General features: G+C 39.6%; 1 protein-coding gene across 2 annotated transcripts; it reads right to left on the bottom strand.

The window, feature by feature from the left end:
* Positions 1–1,001: 1,001 nt before the first annotated feature.
* LOC122652227 (transcription initiation factor TFIID subunit 12b-like) lies at positions 1,002–24,527 on the bottom strand. Of its 2 annotated transcripts, none has more exons than XM_043845911.1 (9): positions 23,748–24,527; positions 22,871–23,092; positions 10,233–10,883; positions 9,671–9,745; positions 3,766–3,844; positions 2,582–2,646; positions 2,355–2,390; positions 2,030–2,250; positions 1,002–1,267 (listed from the first exon to the last, which is right to left on the bottom strand). In XM_043845911.1, the coding sequence occupies exons 1-8, from the start codon at positions 24,393–24,395 to the stop codon at positions 2,068–2,070; spliced, it is 1,959 nt and encodes a 652-aa protein (XP_043701846.1). In that variant the 5' UTR covers positions 24,396–24,527; the 3' UTR covers positions 1,002–1,267; positions 2,030–2,067. The 2 variants fall into 2 exon arrangements, with proteins under 2 accessions (XP_043701846.1, XP_043701847.1); XM_043845912.1 differs by having other exon boundaries at positions 22,871–23,099; positions 23,755–24,527.
* Positions 24,528–24,942: the final 415 nt, after the last annotated feature.

Below are 24,942 nucleotides of genomic sequence, written 5' to 3'. Positions count from 1 at the left end.
ATTGGTGCAATTCTCTTAGCCGCTTGCTCAAAGAACCTTCTTACAAAACTGATTTTTGGGAGAGATGCAGGGGCCACGCCACGTGCGCCAACCAATGAGAGCATGCGGTGGCACAAAAGGAAGTGGAATTTCCGCCATACATGGGGGCATGATGATCATTCCAACCCCTATTATGAGTGGACGTGACCCAACATTCTCCTTAATAATAATAGTAGGGCAAAGGTTCCCATGCTGACATGAGGTACTCTCTCATGTCAAGCCAATTAGCACATGACAATTAGTTTCTTCAATGGGGCCCACAAGATTAGGGAGGGGAGAGAAAATATAGGTAAAAGAGTGTGTTCCTTATATGTGAGAGAGAGAGAGAGAGAGAGAGAAGTATCATTGCCATGGTTATAGGCTAGCGTGTAGAACACTTTAGCCTTGGTTGCAGTAGCCCTTCTCTTCCTCCAGTTCCCATCCAAGTAAAAAGGTAAGAGAATAAAAGCAATGGCCATCTAACGCAAGGCTCGCTGGGACCATAAAGGGACGGCGATGGGTTCCACCGGACAATGACACCTCCTGAAGTGGTGGAGTGCTGCTGAAGCATCACACAATGCACCATAATCAATCTCTCTCTCTCTCTCTCTCTCTCTCTTTCTCAGCTAATGATCTTACATCTTTCCTTCCATTAAATGATAATACCTGCAAAATGCAAGTATCAAACAAACCAGAGTTGCAGATACGCCTGGAAACTAATCTAGCTTCTGCCTTGTAGGGATGATATGAAACTTTAATAGCAAACCTCTTCGGGAAAATGAAAATGTATGACATGTTTATATTTATATCATAATATATCATTTAATACAGGAGCACTTGAAAAATCTAACATTTAGTAAGGCCTTGATGATAAAACAAACCAACCACACTTCTACCAGTTAAAAGCCCCTTTTCTTTCCATAAATATAAAACAGAACTCACAACAACAATTTTATGCTTCCTTTTACATACCCTATTCCTAATTTCCTATCAATCAGCTTTTGCAGAAACAGACCCTTTTCTTTACAGAGAGGCTGCATAAGTGCTCCTCCCGAACCAGTAGAGCAAGCAAAAGATAAAGGATCACAATGACAAATGAATACCATAGTCTGATAAATATGGCATAACTTAAGAGTAAGGGTAAAAAGAAAATGTATTGAGGACCATCAAGCACGCATGCATCTCTCATGGAAAGTTGGTATCTAAAAGTCTCATCAATAATAGAAGCTGGAATTTTCATCAATCCAACCTGTGCAAGGGCAAAACCAAAGCCAATTGAAGTCAGGACCAAGCAAGAACTTGAATCAAGAAACAAAAACATTAATACAGAAATGAGAAAGCAGTCATATATATATATATATATATATATATATATATATATCGGGTAGGGAGGAGGGAAGGATCTATAAACCAGATTGTTGGGATCATTTAAACAGAGTCAATAATTGGTCTAAGGGTGATCAAAGCACGGTTATGCACCAAATACATGGAACAACATATAGAGGGAAACCCCCCCCCCCCCCCAAAAAAAAAAGAGATGCTGGGAGTTCCTCTTTGACTACAATATAAACCTGGCAGTGCAAATTTGTTTCAAGTTTATTATCAAGGTACACAAATGTGAAATGCTGTGTGTAAATGAGATATCAAGTCATCTGAAGCAGGTGGTCTCTGTGGGATGGGTACTGACAATGGAACCACCTAGAAGATCTATAATAGAAAATCTTTATGGACAATTTAACACTCGGTATTCTTCTTTTTCTCTCTACAAAGAAAATGTAACAGCTAGTATGGCTATGAAAACTCATTGGTTGTTCTTCTCAGTTCAAAAGTAGAAGAATTCTTATGCTAAAGTAGTACAACTAGTCCAAATATTCTATCCATTGTTAACAGCATCACATGGATTGATAAAATTATTTAAAGACTGTTTATCCCATCTAATAGTACTAGCTGTGGTCTATAGAACCAAGGAAACGAGCAAGTAATTATAAGTGTGCACAGTAAGGATGCTTACCAATAGATCCACAAAGTGAAGCTCAATCAAATGGCACATTAATATCGCGGAACTTGCTGCAGCATTGAAGGACTGATGGATTGTGAAACCAAATGGTCTGAACCGGGAGGCGATCTAATTGGGTGGTTAACACCAACTGGGTTGCTGACACCCGGTCTGTTCAGTTCTTTAGCATTACTTGCATTCATTTCAGGGTGTGAGGATTCCATTAATGATCGGATCTGGTCAAATCACTCACATTAGCGATTTTCTAGCAGTAGTTGAATAAGGTATAGAATGAGCAAAACAATTTACTTAAAAGCAAAAAAAAAAAAATTAAAGTCACCATCTCAAGGCGCTTCTTGTGGAGATCCCCTGGCAACTGCATGAACATTTGAAACACATGGTGCTTCTAATTAGATTTGCTAGATTCTCCAAGGAAGACAATATCCAGAAAACAGGAAATGCCAGAAGAATATTCTCAGAACACAGCTCTACATATATAATCTAATCATTACTTGAATAATCATATCCCACTTCAAAGTTCGAAGGACACAAAGGGAAACTTCTTACAGATTTCCTTTGGCATTTCTGCTCCTCACTTGTAAATCCTGGAATCTTCAAACGCCAATTCTTTTCTGCACAATAATTTTCTGAATTATATTCTTGGAATGAAAATCCACACCTTAGAACATCACCATGCAGGTAGAATAAAAACTGCAACCATTTCCATTAGATATATTTCATAATCCTAACACATGAGGGCTAGGAAAAGTAGACTCTCCTTAAGCCTGCTAGACACAAGATACCCCTCCAGCTTAAACTCCTAAAGTGGATCACAATCACATCTGGGGGATCACCACTGTCAGAAATCAGATGCCTCTAACTATCCAACAATCACATGCCTTCAAATGGTTAATGTTGAAGTTGATATGTCACAAGCGCCATCGTATTTGGATTGGATCCAAAGGCTTGAGTTAGGGTTCTTTTTTAATCTTACTTCCACTTGGAACAAAAATGGGATACTTGCATATTAAGAGGCATAATTATGGATCGAGATTAGGTTTTTCTCTTTCACATTTTCGACTTTCAAAGAGAGGGGGGGTTGACACTTCACAGCTTGAGAGTGAATTATGAGTGCAAGGAATCTTAGGGTTCGCATTTTTGGGAGTGAGTAGAGAAACAGAGAGACCATGGTAATTCAGTTAGTTTCATAATAAATAGGAGACAGACAGAGCCTCTGAGAGATTGGGATGTAGGCTAATAGTTGAACCACATATGCCTTGCTTGCTTGTGATTGCATTTTTCTCTGTTTTCTATGTCATTTCACCAGCATTCACTAGAATCTTCCTGATATTGATACAGCTGGGTTCTGACACAGGCATCCAAGGAAGCCATTCCTTAAAGATCTCCTAACTCTGCCTATATGGCAGCAAATTTGAAAATTAGTCATTTTTGTCCACTGCAGTTAAGGAAATATTTTCCCAAGTATGGATGCATATATGTGTGAATAAATAAATATGGGAACACGAGTGAGTGGATAAAAGGGGTGCACGTGCACACTTTATTTATTTATTATTTGTGTGTGAGTGTGTGCCTGCGTGTGTGGGGCAGTGTATACAGGACAGACACAAGTGAGGAAACATCATCCTCCACTGCGCATGTAGGAATTATTTTACAAGTACGTATGTATTATGCATGTGCATACTCCAATAGGGGTGTGTTTGAGTGGGAGCATGTGTGTGTAGAGGACAGACCCAAATGCAGCAATACATCCTTGGATTCTAGGGTCGAAGATTTCCTATGTTTCGCCAGATTGCACGCAAATGTTGTAACCTGCAAGAAGATCACTTCTGTCAGGCCATCCTGAGATAAGTTTGTGTTAGAATTCTTTGGAAACAAAGGCAGAAAACCAGCAAATATTATTACAATGAAGAAATTCAAGATACCAAATTTGTAAGACTATATGAATGCATAACAGCCCATCTGGCTGATATGCACGAGGATCAATTCACAATTTCAGGGGTCCCATGAAGAAAATCAACGTCAAAATTCAACACAATTAGAGGCTAAAGTAACCATGTGTTTTTAGTTTTTTCTCATAACTGATAATAATTCTGTTCAACCAGCTAAAACAATGTGAATATGTGATGGTTGCTATGTGCCCACAAGAATGATATATATCCCAAATTAACGGTTGAGTGATGGCAAATCCATAAATTCTGAGCCAATTAGGACCCTTTTGAAAGGGTTAAAGGAGTCTGGGGCAAAACAATAAATTAAATTTTAGGAAAAGGGCTTTTCTGAGAAATAAGTTGAAGTGGGAAAACAAATAAAAAACCTATTGACATGAGGGCCGTTGTGGAAATAACAGAAGTTGTGCCTTTAATAATAAATAAGAAGATGAGAACTCTTCCTCTTCCTCACAGTAGAAACTGCTAAGGCGAAGGACAAGTTCAGTTTCAAGTGAGAGAACTCTCTCGTGGGTTCTTCGATTGACCTGAAACTTCCGAGGAGACCAACAACTCAAGGACCTGCTGATTCCAACCAAGCACAGTCCAAATCATAGTTCAAAATCTCGTTTCGTTTCAGTCGAAATCTCGGAAATTTCAAGTATTTCGGTCGAGCCGAAGCGAGATGGCACTTCGAATTGAAAAAATACAATGTTTTGGTCGAAATTTTGGCAAGATGTCGAAATTTCGACTGTTTGTAACATCTCGCCGATATTTTGGCCACATGTTACAAACCCCAAGCATAAAAAGGACATATCCCATCAGTCTCGGTCGAAATTTTGACCAAGAGCTCTTTGGAAGTGCCATTTCGTCATTTGAAGCTGGTTTTTCATGCTTTTTTGCTTTCTTCTTCAATTCTTCGCCGCATCAATTCCCAATTTTGAGTACGACTCCCACTCACAAAGACGTAGTGGATCGTCTTGTGTAGATGACATCTTCTCCTACCCAACCCACCAGCCGTACCCGTACATGCTCCTAGAGCCATCATATCACAGTGGATCAGTGGGTAGTTCTTCACACCTTGGTGACCCATATCCTAGGATAGGTTACCTTCAACATGTCGATGATGCAATTTACATGGAAACTGTGGAGGACTATACTCGTTTCTTCTCCCAGAATATGACGTGGCATTCATATGTCCTACAGTCAGAGGACAATGCACGTCGGCTCCATCGGACTATGAGTAGGATCAATCTTGGATAGTGCAGTGAATCAATGATTATTATTAGTAGACACTTGAGTCACTTGACTAGTTGAATTGTATTAGGAGAATATATTGATGTCATCCACATTATGTACTTAATATTATGACTTATGAGTCATTGACTTGAAGTTAGGCACAAAATTTACTTGTTAAAATTACTTATTAATTATTATGTCCTCTACTACTTAAAGTCTTAAACAATGTGTATGTATAATTAACTAAGTTCACTTTTTGCAATTTGAACATTTACATGTGTTTATATAGCCTAAAATGGGGTTTCCATGAAGTTTCAGGCCTTAATTTGGCCTAAACCCACCGAAATGACCAACCAAAACCCTACAGGAAAATTACCAAATTTCAGTCGAAATATCCAAAATTACGAGTATTTCGGATATTTCAGTCAGACCGAAACACCGAAACGAATCAAGATTTTAAACCTTGGTCCAAATAGAGGTCAAAGATCAAAGGAAAAACCCTGCAACTCAGATCTGGCAGTAGAACAGAACCAGATCCAAACTCTGTGCTGGATCTCACAGTAAAGAGATCGATTGGAAACAAAACTGGTCACCTAGACTTATTCCCATCAAAATAAGCCTCTTTTGGTGATGTATCTGCATCACACTGACTTTGTTATGTTGATCCAATTTGCAAACATCAACTTTCATCATTGAAAACCCTTTTCATTTTTTACATTTTATGCATCGGCAAGCGTACTATCTCAACTCTACTAAGTCTCATCCCGACCAATTAGGGCCGGCCAGACGAATCTTGTTTTGCCATTCCAATCAATTTCAAGCCATAGCAGCTACCAAATCACAGGCACTTATTCCCTCTCTCACCACTCAAATCAGGTTGTTTTTGCCTTTCCCTTGTCCTTTTACCACATTCAATTTACATCATCACTCATTATTAGTGCATTGTGGATCTTCTTTGCACTTGTCCTAACCATCTTAGTAGGCCTTCACAATTTTTTCACCTATGGCGCAACTCCTCTATTCCCTTAACTGTAATCCTATCCCTTCTAGTCTTTTCATTTCTAATTCTATCCTTCGTTGTACTGCCACTGATCCATCTCAATTTTACTCATCTCACGTATATATCATTATTTTGTTGCCTAAACTCAAGCAGTATACAGCACATCAGATCTTAATAAGATGCCTCAGTCACACAACACTTCAAAAGCTCCTACCTACTTTGTACACCTCACTTTTAATTATACAAACATCTTCTCCATTATATCCCTTGTTCCTTATGATTGAGCCAAGAAAATGAAAAATGATCAATCTAGGTATCTCTTAATCATCAATTTAACCACTCCATTTCAGTTGCTGTTTTTACTAAAATCCAATCATTCCTTGTTAGTAACTTTTTTCAAACCTTTTTTATGCTAAAGCATCCCTTCAAAACTTAAACTTGGCATTTACCCTGTCTAGTTTCATCAATTCACCATAAAACTTGATCCTGTATATGTGTAGTGAGCTAATCCATAACTGATTTAAAGATGTCGACTCAATGCTGATCCCTAATTTAAATAACTGTGACAGGATAACTTACTCACCTCTCCCTGAATGGGTTTAATATTAACAACAGATACAACAACAACAACAAACTCAGCCTTATCCCAACTTAATGGGGTCGGATACATGGATTCAAACACAACAAAGGAAAACTGAGTTCTAGCAAAAAAGAATGGGGAAAGAGAAGAGAAATGGAAAATGAAAAATGGCAAATGACAAATGAAAGATAGTAAGAGGGAAGAAGCCCAACCCAGCACGGCAGGAGAAACTCAGCTAAATGGGGTCTGCTACATGGATCCTTGCTCTCCAATAGGCCCTATCCGAAGTCATACTTGGTACTAGACCTAGGCTATGCATGTCCTTCCTCACCACTTCTCCTATGGTCAGTTTAGGCCTACCCCTAGCTCTTTTAGCTCCTCCAATCGGGATCATATCACTCCTCCTTACTGGGGCATCCCTAGGCCTCCGATGAATATGACCATACCACCTTAAACGACTCTCTCGGAGCTTGTCACTGATTAGGGCAACTCCCACGTCCACTCTAATACGTTCATTTCGTACTTTATCCTTCCTTGTTTTCCACACATCCATCTTAACATTCTCATCTCTGCTACACAAAGCTTATCAATGTGACACTTCTTAACTGCCAAGCATTCTGCCCCATACATCATAGCCGGTCGTACAACAATTCTATAGAACTTTCCTTTAAGCTTTAAAGGAATACGTCAGTCACACAACACTTCAGACGCACCTCTCCATTTCATCCATCCCACTTTAATTCTCTGTGAAACATCATCCTCTATGCCACCTTCTTTACTTATGATTGACCCCAGATATCTAAAATAGTCACTTTGTGGTATCTCTCCATCCTCAATTCGCACCATATCAATATCCATCACAATGTGACTAAAATTACACATCATATACTCCATCTTTGTTCTACTAATCTTAAAACCTCTTGTTTCCAAGGTTGACCTCCAAAGCTCTAACTTAGAGTTAATCCCTTCTTTTGTCTCATCCACCAAAACAATATCATCAGTGAAGAGCATACACCACGGGATCTCATCTTGAATGTTCTTCGTTAGATCGTCCATGATAAGCGCAAATAGATATGGGCTTAAGGCTGATCCCTAGTTTAACCCAATCATAATTGGGAATTGCCTTCCCTGACCTCCCACAAATCTCACAGTAGTCACCACGCCTTCATAAATATCTTTTAATAACATCCACATATTTGCTAAAAGCTCCTCTCCTCAGTAGGACACGCAGGATTAAATCTCAAGGGACTCGGTCATAAGCTTTTTCCAAGTCAATAAAGACCATATGGAGATCTTTCTTGCTTTCTCTATATCTTTCCATGAGCCTCCTCAATCAGTAGATAGCTTCTGTCGTGGATCTACCTGCCATAAAGCCAAATTGGTTCACCGAGATATGAATCTCTCTTCTCAAACGGGCTTCAATAACCTTCTCCCATAGTTTCATCATGAAATCTTTAATTACACCAAAATACCTACAGCCCAACTCAATTAAGCCTATTCCAAACTAAATGGGGCTTTGTCTACATGGGTCCTGTTTCACGTTCACCATTCCACCCCGTTTAAGCCATGTTTGTGGTCGACCAAAAGCTATTCATATCCTTTCTCACCACTTATCACAAGTAATGTTTGGTTTACCCCTTGGTCGTCTAGCTCCTCTAATTTGCCTCATATCACCCCTCCTTACTAGTGCACTCAAATCCTTTGCAAATGCTCATACAACATCAAATATCTCTCCAACTATCTTCTATCAAAGCCAGTCCTAGATCATCTCGAATTTTTTATTGCTTATTTACTCTTTTCTAGCTTTTCCACTCATCTATGAGTGGTTTCTTTATTGCCCAACATTCAGCTCGATACATCATTTATGGGCTTATACCTCTCCTAAACAATTTTTCTTTGAGTTTTAGTGGGATAAGCCTATCATATTACACTCCAGAAGCACCTATCCACTTCAACCACCCTACTCTAATTCTATAAATTACATCTTCTTCTACTTCTCCTTGATTTATGCCCAAGCCTCAGTAGCAGAAAGTATAATTTAAGGTATCTCCCAACTATCTATCTTAATTACTTCAATTTTGCCCCAATTTTTACTAAAGATACACTCCACATATTCTATTTTAATGCTACCTATTTTAAAATCTCTCGATTCTAAAGCGTTCCTCCATGATTTCAATTCACCATTCACCCATTCTTTTATTTCTGCAACCAAAATTACATCATCAGCAAACACCATTTTCCATGGAACTTCATCTCGAATCTGCATTCATGCATTATTAAAGCAAAGAACTGGTCCTTGAGGTTATCCTACTATGATTGGGAATTCAGTTGTTTGCCCTCCAATGGTTCAAACATTAGTAACACTCCATAGTACATATCCTTTATTACATCAATTATCAATATACTTGCAACATTTTTCTTCTCTAGACCCACCAAATAATTCTCTAGTTAATCTATTAAATGCTTTCTCTAAATCAATGAAGACCATGTGAAAATCCTTCCTCCTCTCCCTAATTACTTACAACATCTTTTTTCTTTTGGAAACCCCTCTGAATGATGTTTCAAGATATCCGACTAATTTAAGTCAATCAAAACCATGTTAAGATCTTCCTGCATCACTCTAACTTTTTCCAAAGATTGGTTAAACAAATAGCTTAAATAGCCAGTCTTTACAGCATAGTTCTGCATTCTGATATAAGTTTTGTTTCTAAGTCTTTCTCAATCTCCCCTCTAGAGCTTAATTACCTACGCAGTTACATTCATGTATAATATGTAGATGCATATATGTGTTTCCAGACATTTATGTGCATTTATACAGACATAAGCATATGTGCAAATTACTCTTATCCAGCCTCATAAGGGAAAAGCACATTATGATTTATGAGCATCACCGAATCAATGAAGTCATCAGCTATCTCTAGAAGAAGGTCTTCGACTTCAGGATCCAACTTCCCCTGTAAATTCACCTACAGTGTAGTCAAAGACCATCATGATAAATCAAATAAATTAAATAAAGGAGTTGACATTTCACAAAAGGAACATCAAAATGGCATAAAGCCATAACAAAATGTTTAGTTTGTACATAGCTTAACAGAAAATTAAAACCCTAGTAAATGAAACTAAAAGTATCTTTGTATTTTAATGGGAAGCAGGGGAACTTTTACGACATGCCGTAAAGCCTCCCCATGAAACAGCACAAAAGTACATGTCAAATACATAATAAATGGCTGTTCCACAAACCTTTTGTGATCTCCTTGGGGAAAACCCATGAAATGATGGGCAACATGTACCTTTGTGCCGTTGGTAGATCACCTCTCATTTACAATTTTACTAATGGTAAGTTAGACATAATTTTAGGTCTCCAAACAAATCATAAATGAGGAACAGAACTGGGAATCGGGTGCAGAATCTGCAACCATGGATTATAGTATAGAGTGAGAACGCAGGAAAGACCTGTGAGACCAGATCCTGTATTTTTCTCTTTCCAAGAAGTTGATTGCTCGTTTCTGTTCCATGGCTTGAACTCCCCCCTGGTGTAGTTGTACCAGATGCAGGAGTGTCAGGCTGTGATCCAGTCAAACTCAAAGATTTCTGGACAGCGGGTCCCGACATCCTTGGAGACTGCTGCTGCTGTTGCAAAGGTTGTTGTAGTTGTTGCGGTTTCTGTTGTTGTGATTGTTGCTGTTGTTGTTGTTGTTGTTGTTGCTGTTGTTGTTGCTGTTGTTGTTGCTGCTGCTGCTGCTGCTGCTGTTGCTGTTGCTGCTGAAGCTGCTGCAGCTGCTGCTGTGTACCCAGCTGTGGTGGCTGCTGAATTAGTTGAGATATTTGTTGTGGGTTCAAGGCCATGGATTTCTGGATCATTTGAGGCGATGAAGCAAGTTGTTGTTGCAAGAAAGCTTGCTGCCTCTGATGTTGCTGTTGTTGCTGTAGATGGTATGAAGGAGAGCCTGGAGCAGAAACTGATGGTTGCATTTGCTTCAACCACTGCTGCTGCAATAAGGTATTTTGCATCACAGCCGTTTGCCCATTTTGACCTAAACCAGATAATTGTGGGTTCAAGGATGCAAGTGATGATGTCCTTGGAAGGCTTTGAGCCTGTAGCTTCTAAAAACAAAAGGAAAATCAGAAAGGTAAACCCAGAAAAACTGACATAGTATATTATTTGATACTATTTGACAATATATGAATTAAATACATAATGGAATGGCCAAACAGGATTCACGTAGCCACCTTATGATAAGGCTTAGTTAGGTTGAGTTGCATTGACTACATTTCAACAAAGAAATAATATAGGCTACCTAATCTTAAGGGGGGTGATACTGAAGTAAATGCAACCAAGAAATCTGAGGTCAAGATTATTAATGAATTTGTATTATTGACTATGTCTTGTTTGTAAAAAATAAATGAAAGAAGTTTATTGGAGGTAGCTTGTTACTACAGCAGAAACCCTGCTGCAAGAACTGATCCAAGCTATAACCAGGGTTTGTTTTAGCGACATAGCAGCCATTCTAAGATCATTTATTACATGCCCCAATGCATTTCATTGAGAAAATTTGCATCACAGTCGTAAAATAGGTTCTGGGGCCTAGTTCTGAGCATCCCTCAGCCAGTCGAACATCCCAACTTGGAGATTGGCTCTCCAATTTGGGAAATACATGTCCCACAATAACATAAGGATCTTTGCACGGAAGTTGACCAAGAAAAGGTTAACAATGGTGATTAATAACAACGTAGAAGAATTGCGATGCAACCCGGGGGTCAAAAAACTGATTACGGGTCACAATGGACCCACCCAAGTGCTAAATGGCTAAAGGTAATGGGAGTTCTGTATTTCTCAGCATGGTTAGGAACATATGGGAAGTAATAAAAGACGCTTGAGGTAAACATTAACTTAGATTTGAAGAGGGCTTTTCTGGGATTTACATTGGAGTGGGAATAGGATATAAGAACACCATAGACACAAGGGGCTTTTATGGAAATAAAAGTTCTGCCCTTAATAATAAATAAGAAGAGGTCTTTTTCCTCATGTTAACACAGGAAACCAGCGGTACCCAAACTCTTTTCGAGTGAGAGAATTCAATCCACAGGAGGATTGATTTAGAATCTTAGGGGGAGATCGCAAACTGGAAGACCTATGGATTCACACAATAAGCACCCAAAAAACAGAGATCAGAAGATGAAATAAAATTTCTGCAATTCCAGTCTAGCGGAAGGTAAGGAACCAGAGATGGATTTTGAATTGGAACTCTTTACTCCAGCAAGCTTTCAAGCTGGGATTTTGCAGATAAGAGTCGCACGAACCCAGAATCTGAGTCCAAAGAAGAGGATTTGAAAGAGTTTGGTTGATTGTATATGGGCTGTAACTATCTCCCAGAACAGGGTAGCGGCAACAGAAAATAGTAGAATGAAGAATAGAAAAGGAAAAGAAGGGAGGAGGAGGGAGGCTCACCGCTCACCTGATCATGAGGGATCAAAGGAGAGAGGACCACAGCAACCAGTCACTCCGAGGACATTACACATACAAAACCACTCACTCCCTGAGTGACCAATCTAAACTTTTCAATATTCAACTCTGCCCATTAGGTTGGATTGCTTACATATATAAAGAAAAGACTCCTCACAAATTAGGAACTACTAAAACAAACTATTCTCAAACTAAGAAGCCAGAACAACTGGACTCAAATAAATAAACCAATAGAACTGAATAAGGAAATAAAATAATAATAAAAGAGGATAACATCCTATTTAGATCCCCAACGATCCTGGTTCAAGGAAACCAGAAATATCCAACAGATATTTCTCTTCTTTTTGGCTACGAACTACATCAAATTGGTTCAGTGTTTGGCCTTTGAGGAATCCAGTGACTATTTGTTCCACTATTGTCACTTTGCCACAAGAATGGCATCATTTTCTCATGCTGTTTATTCTGGACTAAGCTTTTCCTTCGGAGTTTGGTCATTACTTCCGTGATGAGATATTGGCAGGTAGACCCTTTTCCAAAAAGGGCAAATATCTATTGGTATGTACTCTCATAGCCATAGTATGACCTATTTTGCACTTTTGCAGGAGTACCCACCAAGCTATTTCATGAATCCATATCATCAAATAGAAATGGCAGACGAGTTGGCTAGGTAGAGAGTGATAAACTGAGAGTATATCATAGTTCTAAGCATCCATTATAGCATGTTCAAACTGGAAACCTTTTCTTATCCTTGAATAACCTTGATCAAGGCAGCACTTCCTTTGTCACTTGGGTGTGTGATTCTACTCCTTTTCTATATCTAATAAAATTCTTTATTCATATGAAGTGCTGCCTTGATCGAAATCGGTCTAAAGTAACAAAAACCCCATTAAAGCTGGATCGGTTCCTGTATCGTTCAGTATTGGTCAAAATAATAATAAAGAATTGAAAGAAAAAAAAAATTTCCAAAAATTCCAAAGATCTTGCCTTAGATGGAAAAAATCTACACCCATTGTAACCTGATTCATGTATATAAATGGGAAAAAAATCAAAAACAAAGATGGGAAAAACCTTGAACTCAGTTGGGAAGAAGAGGCGGCTGAAGATGACTCTTGATCTCTAAAATGAGCCAATCTCTCCCAAAGATCATGCCTTAGATGGATTACCCACTTAAAAATGGTAAGCAAACCCCACTTTTCGTGGATATTATCCTCCCAAAATGGGGGAAGGGGGGGGGGGGATCAAAAACAAAGATGGAAAAACCTTGAACTCGGTTGGGAAGGAGAGGCGGTTTAAGATGCCTCTTAATCTCTAAAATGAGCCAATCTCTCCCAAAGATCTTGCCTTAGATGGATTCCCCACTCAAAAAGGGTAAGAAACCCCCATTTTCTAGCGAATATTATCCTCCCAAATTGCCAAATCGAGCCTGGCAAGAGTACACGGACAAAGAACATGGAAAATCTGGGTTTTAAAACACTGTTTTGAACCAGTCACGCGTATTGGATCAGATTGGGAGATCCGACCAGATTTTCCCGATTCATGGAGCGACCCACTTAAACAGAGCAGGACAGGCCACATGTCAGGATCAGTCACGGCCGATATTGGTCCGATCCAAGATTACGAACCATGGTCTTGATTGGTTCATTACTGGCATCTAAATTGGTCATCCCCAACCTTGGATTCAAGAACAATATCTAAGCGGTAAACCTAAATCGAAGCAGATGAGAGGGCTCTCTCAAATTAACCCTGATCGAAGTGAAATTTCCGTACATGGTTTCCAACTCATGGACCTCTTAAGAATGAACAATAACAGGCCCAAAAGATGCTGTAGTAAAATATTATCATGTCTGTTACTAAGCCTGGCGGTAAAACAGCAAGCCATGCCTGGGTTTCAATTTGGGACTTGCTGTACTGTGAGGTTATCAGACTGGGTATTTGTAAAGAAGATCACCCTAAAGCAGTGACTCCATTACCTGACTCTGAGGTGGAAACAATAGGACCAGAGAGAGATCAGATCCTCTCATACTAGCTCGAAATTAACGTTAGAAGAGGGTCTAACCGCAGTGAGAAACAACAAGAATATTTAGAAGGAATGAGAGGAGAAGTAAACAGGAAATAGAATGAACCAAAAAATAAAGGAAGAAAACCAGACTTAAGATTGGGAGGAGTAGAAGCATACCAGAGAGCGACGTATTAGACGGAACAGCACAATGGTCTCCAACGAGAGCAACCAGCAACCATAACAACCTTTTATTTAAAAAATACTCCAATCCCCAAATATCGATGGATACATTCTTATATAGATAAATAAATGAAACAAAGACTCCTAATCTGAAAATAGAAAGTGTAGCAATTAGGAAACTGAACAACTACCAAATCCCCTATGCATATCCAACTTCCCTAATATAAAAAATATATATATATATATTGCAAAATTTACAAAATAATCCCTAGTCTCTTACGTGTAAGTACATCATATACAGAAGCATTGTCCTCAGCAAAGACAGCAAAACAATAGAAATGTACAAGAACCCCTCTTTAGAAAGATACAGAAAAAAATATATTATCTCCGTATCTCGTTTAAATCACCCCTCAAGGCAGTCTAAGGTGGTCAGATACCTCGGTGCCATAAATCAGAAGTATAGCACCTGCAAAACCTTCTTCCTTTTTTTACTCGTCCTATAAAGAATCTTAGGAAGCCTCCTTTGGAAGAATTTCCTAGGCTTATACATGGCATCCTACGTGGTAGAACAAATCCTTTGTTTTTCACATCATCCTCTCATCATGTCAAATATTTCAGGCCCACAGCACAAAAGCAACCAAACACATAACCTTGCCCCCACAAACAACAAAAACAACAACTCAGCCTTATCCCAAGTAAATAGGGTCAGCTATACGGATCTTTACGAAGATAAATTATCCAAAAAAAAAAAAAGGAAAAGAAAAGGAACGCAACAAGAACTACAAAATAGACCTATCAAAAAAAAAAACAAAAACACCTACAAAATAGTCTTATACAAACTAACTGGGGTCGGCTACATGGATCTTTGCCCTCCAATCGGCTCTATTCAACGTCATACTAGAGAGAAGACCTAAACTATGCATGTCTTTCCTCACTTCTCCTAGGGTTATTTTAGGCCTGCCCTAGCTCTTTTAGTTCCTTCAATCTGAATCAAGTCACTCCTTCGAACTGGAGCATCCGAAGGCCTTCGTTGAACATGGCCATGCCACCTCAGATGACTTTCTTGTATCTTATCTTAAATCGGTGCTACTCCCAAACCAGATCTAATATGGTCATTCCTTACTTTATCCTTCCCAGTTTTGCCACTCATCCATCTCAACATCCTCATCTCCGCTACACTTAGCTTACCTTATGATGCTTCTTAACTGCCCAACACTCCGCGCCATACATCATAGCCGATCTTATGACTGTCTTGTAAAACTTTCCTTAAAACTTTAAAGGGATCCGTCGATCACATAACACTCTGGATGCCCCTCTCCACTTCATCCACCCTACTATATCCTCTGCGAGACATCATCCTCTATATCACCTTCCATACACAGCCGGTCATATGACTGTCTTGTAAAACTTTCCTCAAAGCATTAAAGGGATCCGTCGATCACATAACACACCGGATACCCCTCTCCACTTCATCCACCCACTTTTAATCCTCTGTGAGACATCATCCTCTATATCACCTTCCATACTAATGATTAATCCTAAATATCTAAAATGGCTACGAGAAAGTCATTTGAGGTGGCAATGGCCTAATATAGGATGACACAATTTAGTTATGACCATAGTTCAATATCTTGCGATATATCGGTATCTCGGGCCTACCGAGATATCCGAAATATACCCAAATTTCGCCGAAATATGGTATTTTTTCTGCCATATTTCGGCACTCCATCTCAATGGGTTTTTGGCCATATTAAGGCCTGATACTTCATGTACACCCTTATTTAAGCTAAATAAACACATTTAAACCTTCATATTGCAAAAAAAATGAACTCAAAGTGGTGTTTTGGGTTTGCACCCTTGATTGACTGTATACGGTCGGACCTTGATGTATAAAATGGTTAAATACATATTGTTTAAGTACTAAAAGACATAATAAGAAATTTAAACAAAGTAATGAAACAAAAATAAAGTCAAATGTAGCCTTTAGTTTAAACTCATAAAGTCATAAGTGCATAAGTCATAACTCATAAACTTCATAATAGTCAATAGTTCAATACTCAATACACAAAGTATTTCTACGAAATTTACCGAAATTTACCGAAATTTACTGCTCAATACACAGTATTTCTACGAAATATACCGAAATTTCTACGAAATTTGAACTTTTTCATTTCGGAAGCCCATCCCGTCTCGGTAGTGTCGAAATTACCGAAATTTCGGCGATATATCGCGAAATTTTGTACCATGGTTATGACAACTCCAGAGAATCGCCTGTTAGACTGAATGATCTGGCCTCAACATATTATCCCTCTGTGTGGCTAACTAAACAAGGGATGTTAAATAGCAAAGTACATGAAATGACCTGTGCACTGAACACTTAGCTTGAACTTGCCAACAAATGTTCAACTACCATAGGAACCATGCCTAAGTTTATGGCAATTTTAAGATATCAAGACGAAAGTGGGGAGCATGGTACAAGATCTCGGCAAGATCTTGCTTTTGTCTCGGTTACATGGCCGACCGAGTTGAGATGCATGGCAATATATAAAAGATACAATATCTTGACCGAAATCTCGCTGTCTCGGCAAGATTTCGATCTCAGTTCATTTCGGTAGAACCAGGCCCAATGACTTAAGTATATATACCTAATTTTGATCCAGAACTCGACATATCTCACCTCTTTGGTCTGAAAACCCCCTCCAAACTTGTGCTTTTCACTATTTTTGCTGGGAAATTTCACATAAACTGCTGGAGATTTAAGATTGAAGGTTGGAGATTGTTGATTAAAGCTTCAAGAACAATGGAGTGCATTTCTTCTCAAAAACAGTGTTAGGTAAAAACTATTCTTAAAAACTACTTTTTGCATAGATTCACCATGAATACTTGTTTGTTGTCTACATGGTTTTTATATGTGATGTATCTTACACTGATCTATAGTTTGATGGAGGTAGATTTATTTTTCTCTTTTTAAATTATTTATTTATTTTTCTGTAAGATATAATGGTTTTCTTGAAATAAAATTTGAAAAAAAATAAGGGATCTACTCATTGTTTGGAACCCATTATTATATATGTTGGATACTATTGGCTGATCTATGACCTCATGGTGTGGGTTTTTTTTTTCTCACCTAGTAAATTATTTATTTTAATTTCTGAAATTTAAAAAATATTTTAAAAAATACAGAAAATCCAAAAAATAGTGAAAAATATCTGTTTTGTTTTGAAAATTATTTAAAATTAATGAAAGCATTGTCCATGTATTTTAATAGGGAACATGATGATTCTTGTTTCATCCATTATAATTTTGTATTATTTATGGTATGATTATTTATGAAAAAAATACAAAAGGTAAGGGGAGAAATAGGAAATAGCTATATGATTAATTTAGGACTTTAAAATGATGTTGAATAGCTAATAATGCATGCATTTGATGATGTAACAGTGTGACAAGGTTTAAAACTGCTGCACAATGGCTGACAGTAGAGGTGGAGATATAGCATGGCTGCATGGAGAGCCAATAGGAAATGACAAAAAAAAGTCAAGATGTAACTACTGCAGGAAGATACTAAATTCTGGAGGGCTACCAGATTAAAGCAGCATTTGGCTGGGTGGTACAAAGATGTGGCCAAATGCCCACAAGTTCCTTATGAGGTGCAATAAAGCATGTCCAAACACTTGAAGGGCGGAAGACTAAAGAAGGCAGAAAAACAAAGGGCAGACAAAGAGTTTGATGAAGCAGTCTTAGAGAGACCCACAAGGTGATGAGTACATTTGGCCAAGCATGAGGATTTGAGACACAGGCAGAATGGAGACAATACCAGAAAGATGTAGCTGAGAGCCGGATGACAGCTGAGATGGAAAGGGTTAGGGCTGCCGAGATGTTCAGAGGAGCAGGTGGCTTTGGTTCTACACCAGCTGGATAGATGCACGACCAGCAGGGGAGATGAGGAAGAAGTGGAGACGGGGGATTTGCCTTTCAGGAAACCCAGAGTGTGAGGGGAGCCACACCCTCATCCTCATTCGCACCCCCACCAGTCCATGATGATGATCCCATTGAGGTTCTTTTACAGGATCCCCTTATATACAGGCACAGCAGGACACCAGACAAAGAACTATAAAACAAGTATGGGGTGGTTGGAAAGCGAAACTTAGTGATGCAATGTCCAAGTTCTTCTATCATAGCATCCCAGCTAATGCTGCTTAGGGGACATACTACCAAGCTATGATTGACATTGCTAGCCTGATTGACATTGCTGGGCAGGCGAGCCCAGGAGTGAAGGGGCCCACTCCATGGAAATTGATGAATGTGAATTTCTCCAAGCAAAAGTAGGAGCTTGAAAAGTACATCAACTCATTATTAAGGCCGAGATGGGAGAACTACGGAGTTACTATTATGTGTGATGGTTGGACTGGACCCACTAGACAGTCCATCATCAACTTTGTGGTCTATTGTGATGGCTAGACCGTATATATATATATATATATATATATATAGAAAGAAATTGTGGAAGATGTAGGGCCACAAAACGTTGTCCAAATAGTGACAGATAACAGGAGTAATTTTAAGAAAGCATGAGAGAAATTGATTAATAGGAAAAGCAAGATGATGCATCTTTTTTGGACACCATGTGCAGTCCATTGCATTGACCTCATGCTTAAAGACATGGGTGAGAAATCCTTGGTAGCAAGTGTGGTTGAGCGAGCAAGACAAGTGACCACATTTCTATATTAACCATAGATTTGCTTTACAATTATTGAGGGAGAAATGTGGAGGGGATTTGGTGAGGCCTGGCATTAATCGATTGCCACCAACTACATTGCATTGCAACGCTTTCAGGCGAAGATGGTTGGCCTAAGATCTATGTTTGCTAGTGAGGAGTGGTTTGGTTGGAGAGAGTCAGGTTCACCAGGGGGCAGGGCAGCACTGGCTACCATCTCTACTGACCAATTCTAGCATGATTTGAAGAGGGTCCTTCTTATATTGGATCCAATGGTAAGGGTCCTGAAGATGATAGACATAGAGAGGAAGCCGACCTTGCCACACGTGTATGCTGCCATGGAACTAATGAAAGAAAGAGTGAGAGTAGCAATACCTAGAGGTGGGAAGGGCTATATTAAAATCATTTAGGACTGATAGGAGAAGTACTTGTCCCATCCACTACATAAAGCTGGTAAGTATTATATGTTTAGTCTAAGATATTTAATTTACATTTGATTTACAATTTTACATATTCATAAACATTGACCAGTTAGATATGGAATTTTCAGCATACTATCTCAATCCAAATTGATGTTCAAGCATAACCTTGGGCTGGATGATAATCTGCTAGAACCAGTGGGGTCAGTGGTGGCAAAGTTGGTCACTAGAGCATCTAACCGGTCAAAATGCAACAATGAGGTGAGAGTTGGTACTTGGTAGTTACTTATTTATAGTAATTTACTATATTGTGATGCATGAGCATTGCCATCAAAGAAGACCAAGGGTCTAACCGGTCAAAATGCAACAATGAGGTGAGAGTTGGTACTTGGTAGTTACTTATTTATAGTAATTTACTATATTGTGATGCATGAGCATTGCCATCAAAGAAGACCAAGGGTCAGCCGGCCCCTTGCTGGTCCAATGTGACCTGATAGGCCCTTTAAATTCCAGCCTAGCCCGTCCCTTCACCTCCCAAATTATGGACTCCTAGAGCAATCAAAATTCTGGCAGATTCTTTTGTGCCTCTTCATATTCCAATGCAGCATTAAGTACCTTTTCCATTATCAGTTTTCAATATTTTGATTGTAGTTTCAAACTCTTGGGAACAGTTTCCTTCAATGTCTTGAGGATAGTTTTCTATGTCTAAGAATTGTTATCTATGTTTGGGAATTCCAAAGGGGTTTTGGAATTCTAAGAGTCTCTTTAATGTTATTTTGTTGCACTCAAGTTTTTCACCTCTATATAATACAAATCTTGGCCGCTCTCAAAGATAGCCATCGATTTTATAGCATACTAACTGAGTATTTACTTGTGTGACTCAAGTGGGCTTAGGTGAGACTCCTACAGCGGGACAACTAGTGGACTCTAGCTTGTCGAAGTTATCTACTATCTTCAACATTCAGCTATCAACCTTCCATCACCATTTGCCCCTATCTCTATTCTCTACCAACCTTCAATCTTGGCATGCCAGCCTTCTAGGTCAACACCATATTGTGTGCTAATCCAAGGCATGTTTGAAATAAGCATAGATAAAGTAACTTTAGGGATGCAACCAAAAGTTTTGATCGTGTAGCTGCAGTGGATGGTAGACAAACCACAGACCCTAGTAGGTCCATTGCATTATTTGTCATCTTGTCACCATTTAATTCGTACCTATAAATAATCCTAATATTCTAAAAATCTAATGCAGGTGAATGGTGGGTCCTTCATGGAAAGGATGTACCTCACATAAGAAGGATAGAAATCAAGGTGCTCTCTCAAACTTGTTCCGCCTCAGGATGCAAGCGCAACTGGAGTACATTCTCACTCATCCACAACAAGAGGGGGAACCGACTGGGTCACAAACGATTTGTGCATTACAAAATGAGATTAAGGATGCAGCACATACGCTGAGGTATGGAGGGTGAAAACGTGCCAATTGAGCATGCCAACATTTTCCAGATTGACTCTGATCCCTTATAACAGTGGGTGAGGGATCGAGGTGAGCCAGTTATGGATTAGGTTGGGGGTAGGCCCCACCCCAAGATAGCTACTCAAATGGGTACTGACATGGACGAATATATTTCGTCTCGCGAGGGCCATGTGCATTCACAGACACCCAGACCTTTCGAGTCTCAGACTGGTGGGGTTGATGAGGAGAACCCTGAGTTGTCACTTGTTAGGTTCCAGTACTACCTGTGGGTGATGATTATGGTGGTGATGGTGATCGTGGTGATGGTGATGGTACTGATGATGGTGATGTGGGTATGCGCGAGAGGTATTTATTCTATTCCGTTGGTAATAATGGAACACGTAGGAACAAAGAGAAGCAGATCTATTCTATACCCGATAAGTACCAATACGCAATGGGGTTGGCCCCCTTTTCTATGAGCGAATGCGTAGATACTTGCTCATCATTCGAATAACCATTCATAAGAATTTCCTTTCTTGCAGAGCTGTAGCCTGAGCTTAAGCCTGAGCCTATGCTTGAGCTAGTGCGCTTCCCAAGAGAGACTCAATACACTCATGCCACACAAGATGAGGACAAAGGTGGACTTACCTACAGGAGAGACTCACGTCACTGATTCACACCATCAGCTAGGGAGTACCAAGATTGCATGGCTGACATGATCAGGAGCTTGACTGACACTATTGGAGGTATGAGTATGGAGACAACTATGGGGTCAGGTTTTGTGGAAAGCATCTTTGGGTTCTCGGGCCCCCAACCATATATGTCGGTGCTAGTTCCGGCTCCACGGGCACCATCTAGTAGCGGTGGCTCTTGATCTAGTTCCTTATGTTTCAGAGATATATACCCTAGGTTAGGGTACCTCCAGTATGCTAATGATTCCATTTATAGGGCTGTGGTGGACAACTTCGAGCGTTACCTCCAGCATAATATGCCATAGCCAGTGTTTGTTATTCAATCAAAGCAAAGCTTGATTTGACCACAACAACAACAATATGGTCGTTTTGATGATCCAGCCTGGCACTCGTTTCAGTACTAGCTAATTTACTAACTATTGTTAACAAACCATGTATGATTATGAATATGATGCCTAATGCATTAAGTGGTTTATGATTTCATGTTTTTTAATTCCTAATGCTTAATTAAGTTGTTTTACACCTCTACTTTAAGTATGTGTTCTACTAGTACTAAATATTGTGTGCAATAGCATAGGGTAGAGCTCACCTACATCGTAGACTACCAACCTAGGGTCCGAAGTCAAAGTACCATTTTGGGTTTGAATTTGTAAAAACAAATGTTTCCATTGTGTTTAGAAGGCCTAAAAAAGGGTGGATGTCAAGTTTCAAGACCTATCTTGGCCATATGGCCACCGAAACCCACAACCGAGTCTTGACGGGCAAAAATACAATAAGTTGCCGAAATCTCGGCAGAACTAGGTTTCGTGGCTGGTCAAAACCATGGGCAAAATCGAGTCCTAAAACCTTGGTAGGGAGGTGGAAGGATATAATTATCAGCTATCTTGGTTAAACATAATGCTAGAAGTTTTCGTCTGCAATAAATGATAATAGAATTGCAGGATTTCAGAAGCAGGTCAACCAGAAACACTTGTTCAAAAATGGCTTGACATTGAAATAGACACAAGTGAAACAATAGAATTAGTCATTCCATTGGGAAAAAGTAACTACAAATTTTTGCCGCCAAGAAAGATGAATACATTAAGGATATATAAAACTAAAACTGCAAATACTTTCGTAAGAACACGATTGGAAACAAAGAAAATCAATTGAAAGTGGGACTTATACCTGAGGAGAGGTAAGCGAAGTTTGTTGAGACAATTGTTGAGGCTTCATTTGGCCTTGATTCATCCGTTGTTGAGCATATGGAAGGGCCCCATTTGCTCTTAGCTGTGCACTCAGACCAAGTGACCCAATCATTCCCATTGCCTGCATTCCTTGCAACGTCTGACCTGGATTATTACCAGGAAGAAATTGGGATCCTTGGACTAAACCTGTCTTCTGCCTCGTCTGCATCCAGAAAATTTTTTTTTTTAGGTGAATTCCATAATTTTTCTTAAAACAGGTATGCATTTTCAAGAGATCAGAAGTGCTTCATGGAGTTGAATGCTAGGGTAATGAAACAGAACATGCATAGGAGTGTAAATATGACTGTGAACAAAAAAATGCGTTTCAAGTACAACCAGTAAGTGAAATATAAGTCTATTGGAATGGTTCACCCATGTAAAGCAAAGAGCAATGAATGCACCAGTGAAAATGATCTTGATGAAAATTGAAGGTCATTTGGCAAGTCAAATCTGCGAAAAAGAGTGATGGTGCTTTTGAGTTAAAAAGCCAATATTGCCTTGAATAGAGTGGAATTGATGTGGCTGACCCCACTTATTTGGGCAAGGTTCAGTCAGTTGAGTTGAGTTGGTATCTATTGTCAAGAAGGCACGAATAAGAAGGTAACGACCAGAAATCGAATCTGGAATCTGGAGGCGATATTAAATTAATCAAAAAACGGAAGCATAAAATCATAATAATTAACGATAAGCTCACGTACATCAGTACATGGGCATACAGACATGAAAGTAGAGCCACAACCACCAAATCCTAAACATATAATTAACTAATTAATCAAACAAAATAACTCGACCCAACTTCAGAAGTTCAGCTCACATACCTGAGCGAGTAACTGGGGCTGCAAATTGAACTGGGCAGCTGCCGCCGCAGCTTGTCCTGACAGCATGGGCAGGTGACCACTAACTTGCGAGCCCTGCCCAATCAATGCCGACCGCGACAAACTGCCACTACCCATCTGCTGCTGTTGTTGCTGTTGTTGAAGGTGGGAACCACCAAAATTCATCTGCCCATAAATTCCCGCTTGTGATCGCATCCCACCAGCGGCTGTACCAAGTTGCTGCTGTTGTTGGATCTGATTCATCCGTGACATCGACGTTGACCTGTGCATACTCTGCTGAATTTGGAAATTCGAAGGAGAAACTAAATTCTGCTGTTGTTGCTGCAATTGCTGCTGTGCTTGTTGAAGTTGTTGATGTGGTTGTTTCTGCTGGTAATCCAATCCAACCGTGGGGCTCATAATCTGCTGCTGTGATGGGGTTAATGGAGATTGAACACCACCGGCTGCAGCAGTAGAAGCAGTTTGGGTTAGCGGAAGCTGAGGGGATGAAATTTGTGATATTTCCAGTGAAGGGGAAGGAGAAACGTTCGCCGGCGAATGAAGGTTAGGGTTTGATGGATTCTGAGCGATCGAACCAACCACATTCGCCGTCTGAATAGACATTGGGGAGGACGATGGATTTTCTGCCATTTTATCTGATAAATTCTGATATTCAAGGTTCGACGAGACAAAGCTAAATCATTGCGAGAGGGGGAGAAGAAGCGAAAGAAACGATTAGAACAGCTGAGGCAGAAGAGAAGCAAAATTATCGTCTGGGTTTCCTTTCTTCCGTTGGAGTGTCGGAAAGTCGAAAGGGTATCAGAGCGAGAGGAATGCTGTTGAATAGTTTAGTATTATTACATTTTGGCCCGCTAATGTTCACAAATTCAAATTTCTCTCCTCAACTTCTTAAAATACTCCTGACCTCCCTATGGTTCTTTTTACGAAAAAAAAGTTCTTATCACTGCTCTATATTTAGAATTTTTTGGGTTATATACACGTTACCCGCTATAATGCACCCAATATTCCTCATGCCCTCCTAAGGTTCTAATAAATCCACATACACCCCCTCAAAAGTCCACAGGGGCAACCTACATTAGGAGTGTCAATTCCAGGCCTGGCCCAGCAGAACCGCCCGACTAAAGACCGACCCTGCCTGACACGTTTACTAACCAGGCGGTCCTGGTGTAGGTTTCTA

The sequence above is a fragment of the Telopea speciosissima genome, chromosome 2 (genome assembly GCF_018873765.1).
Source record: "Telopea speciosissima isolate NSW1024214 ecotype Mountain lineage chromosome 2, Tspe_v1, whole genome shotgun sequence".
In the NCBI taxonomy this organism is placed as follows: Eukaryota; Viridiplantae; Streptophyta; class Magnoliopsida; order Proteales; family Proteaceae; genus Telopea; species Telopea speciosissima.
The sequence above is the reverse complement of the archived record's forward strand: the minus strand, read 5'-3'. Positions and strand labels throughout refer to the sequence as shown.

Bases quoted from the DNA above. Each gene is read 5' to 3' on its own strand.
- LOC122652227 (XM_043845911.1), bottom strand. From the start codon at position 24,395: ATGGCAGAAAATCCATCGTCCTCCCCAATGTCTATTCAGACGGCGAAT. The intron at 9,746-10,232 runs GTCTTTCCTGCG...ACTACACTGTAG, and splicing joins TACAGGATCTGGTCTCACAG to GTGAATTTACAGGGGAAGTT. The intron at 2,647-3,765 runs GTCTGTCCTCTA...ATTATTGTGCAG, and splicing joins GGATGTATTGCTGCATTTGG to AAAAGAATTGGCGTTTGAAG.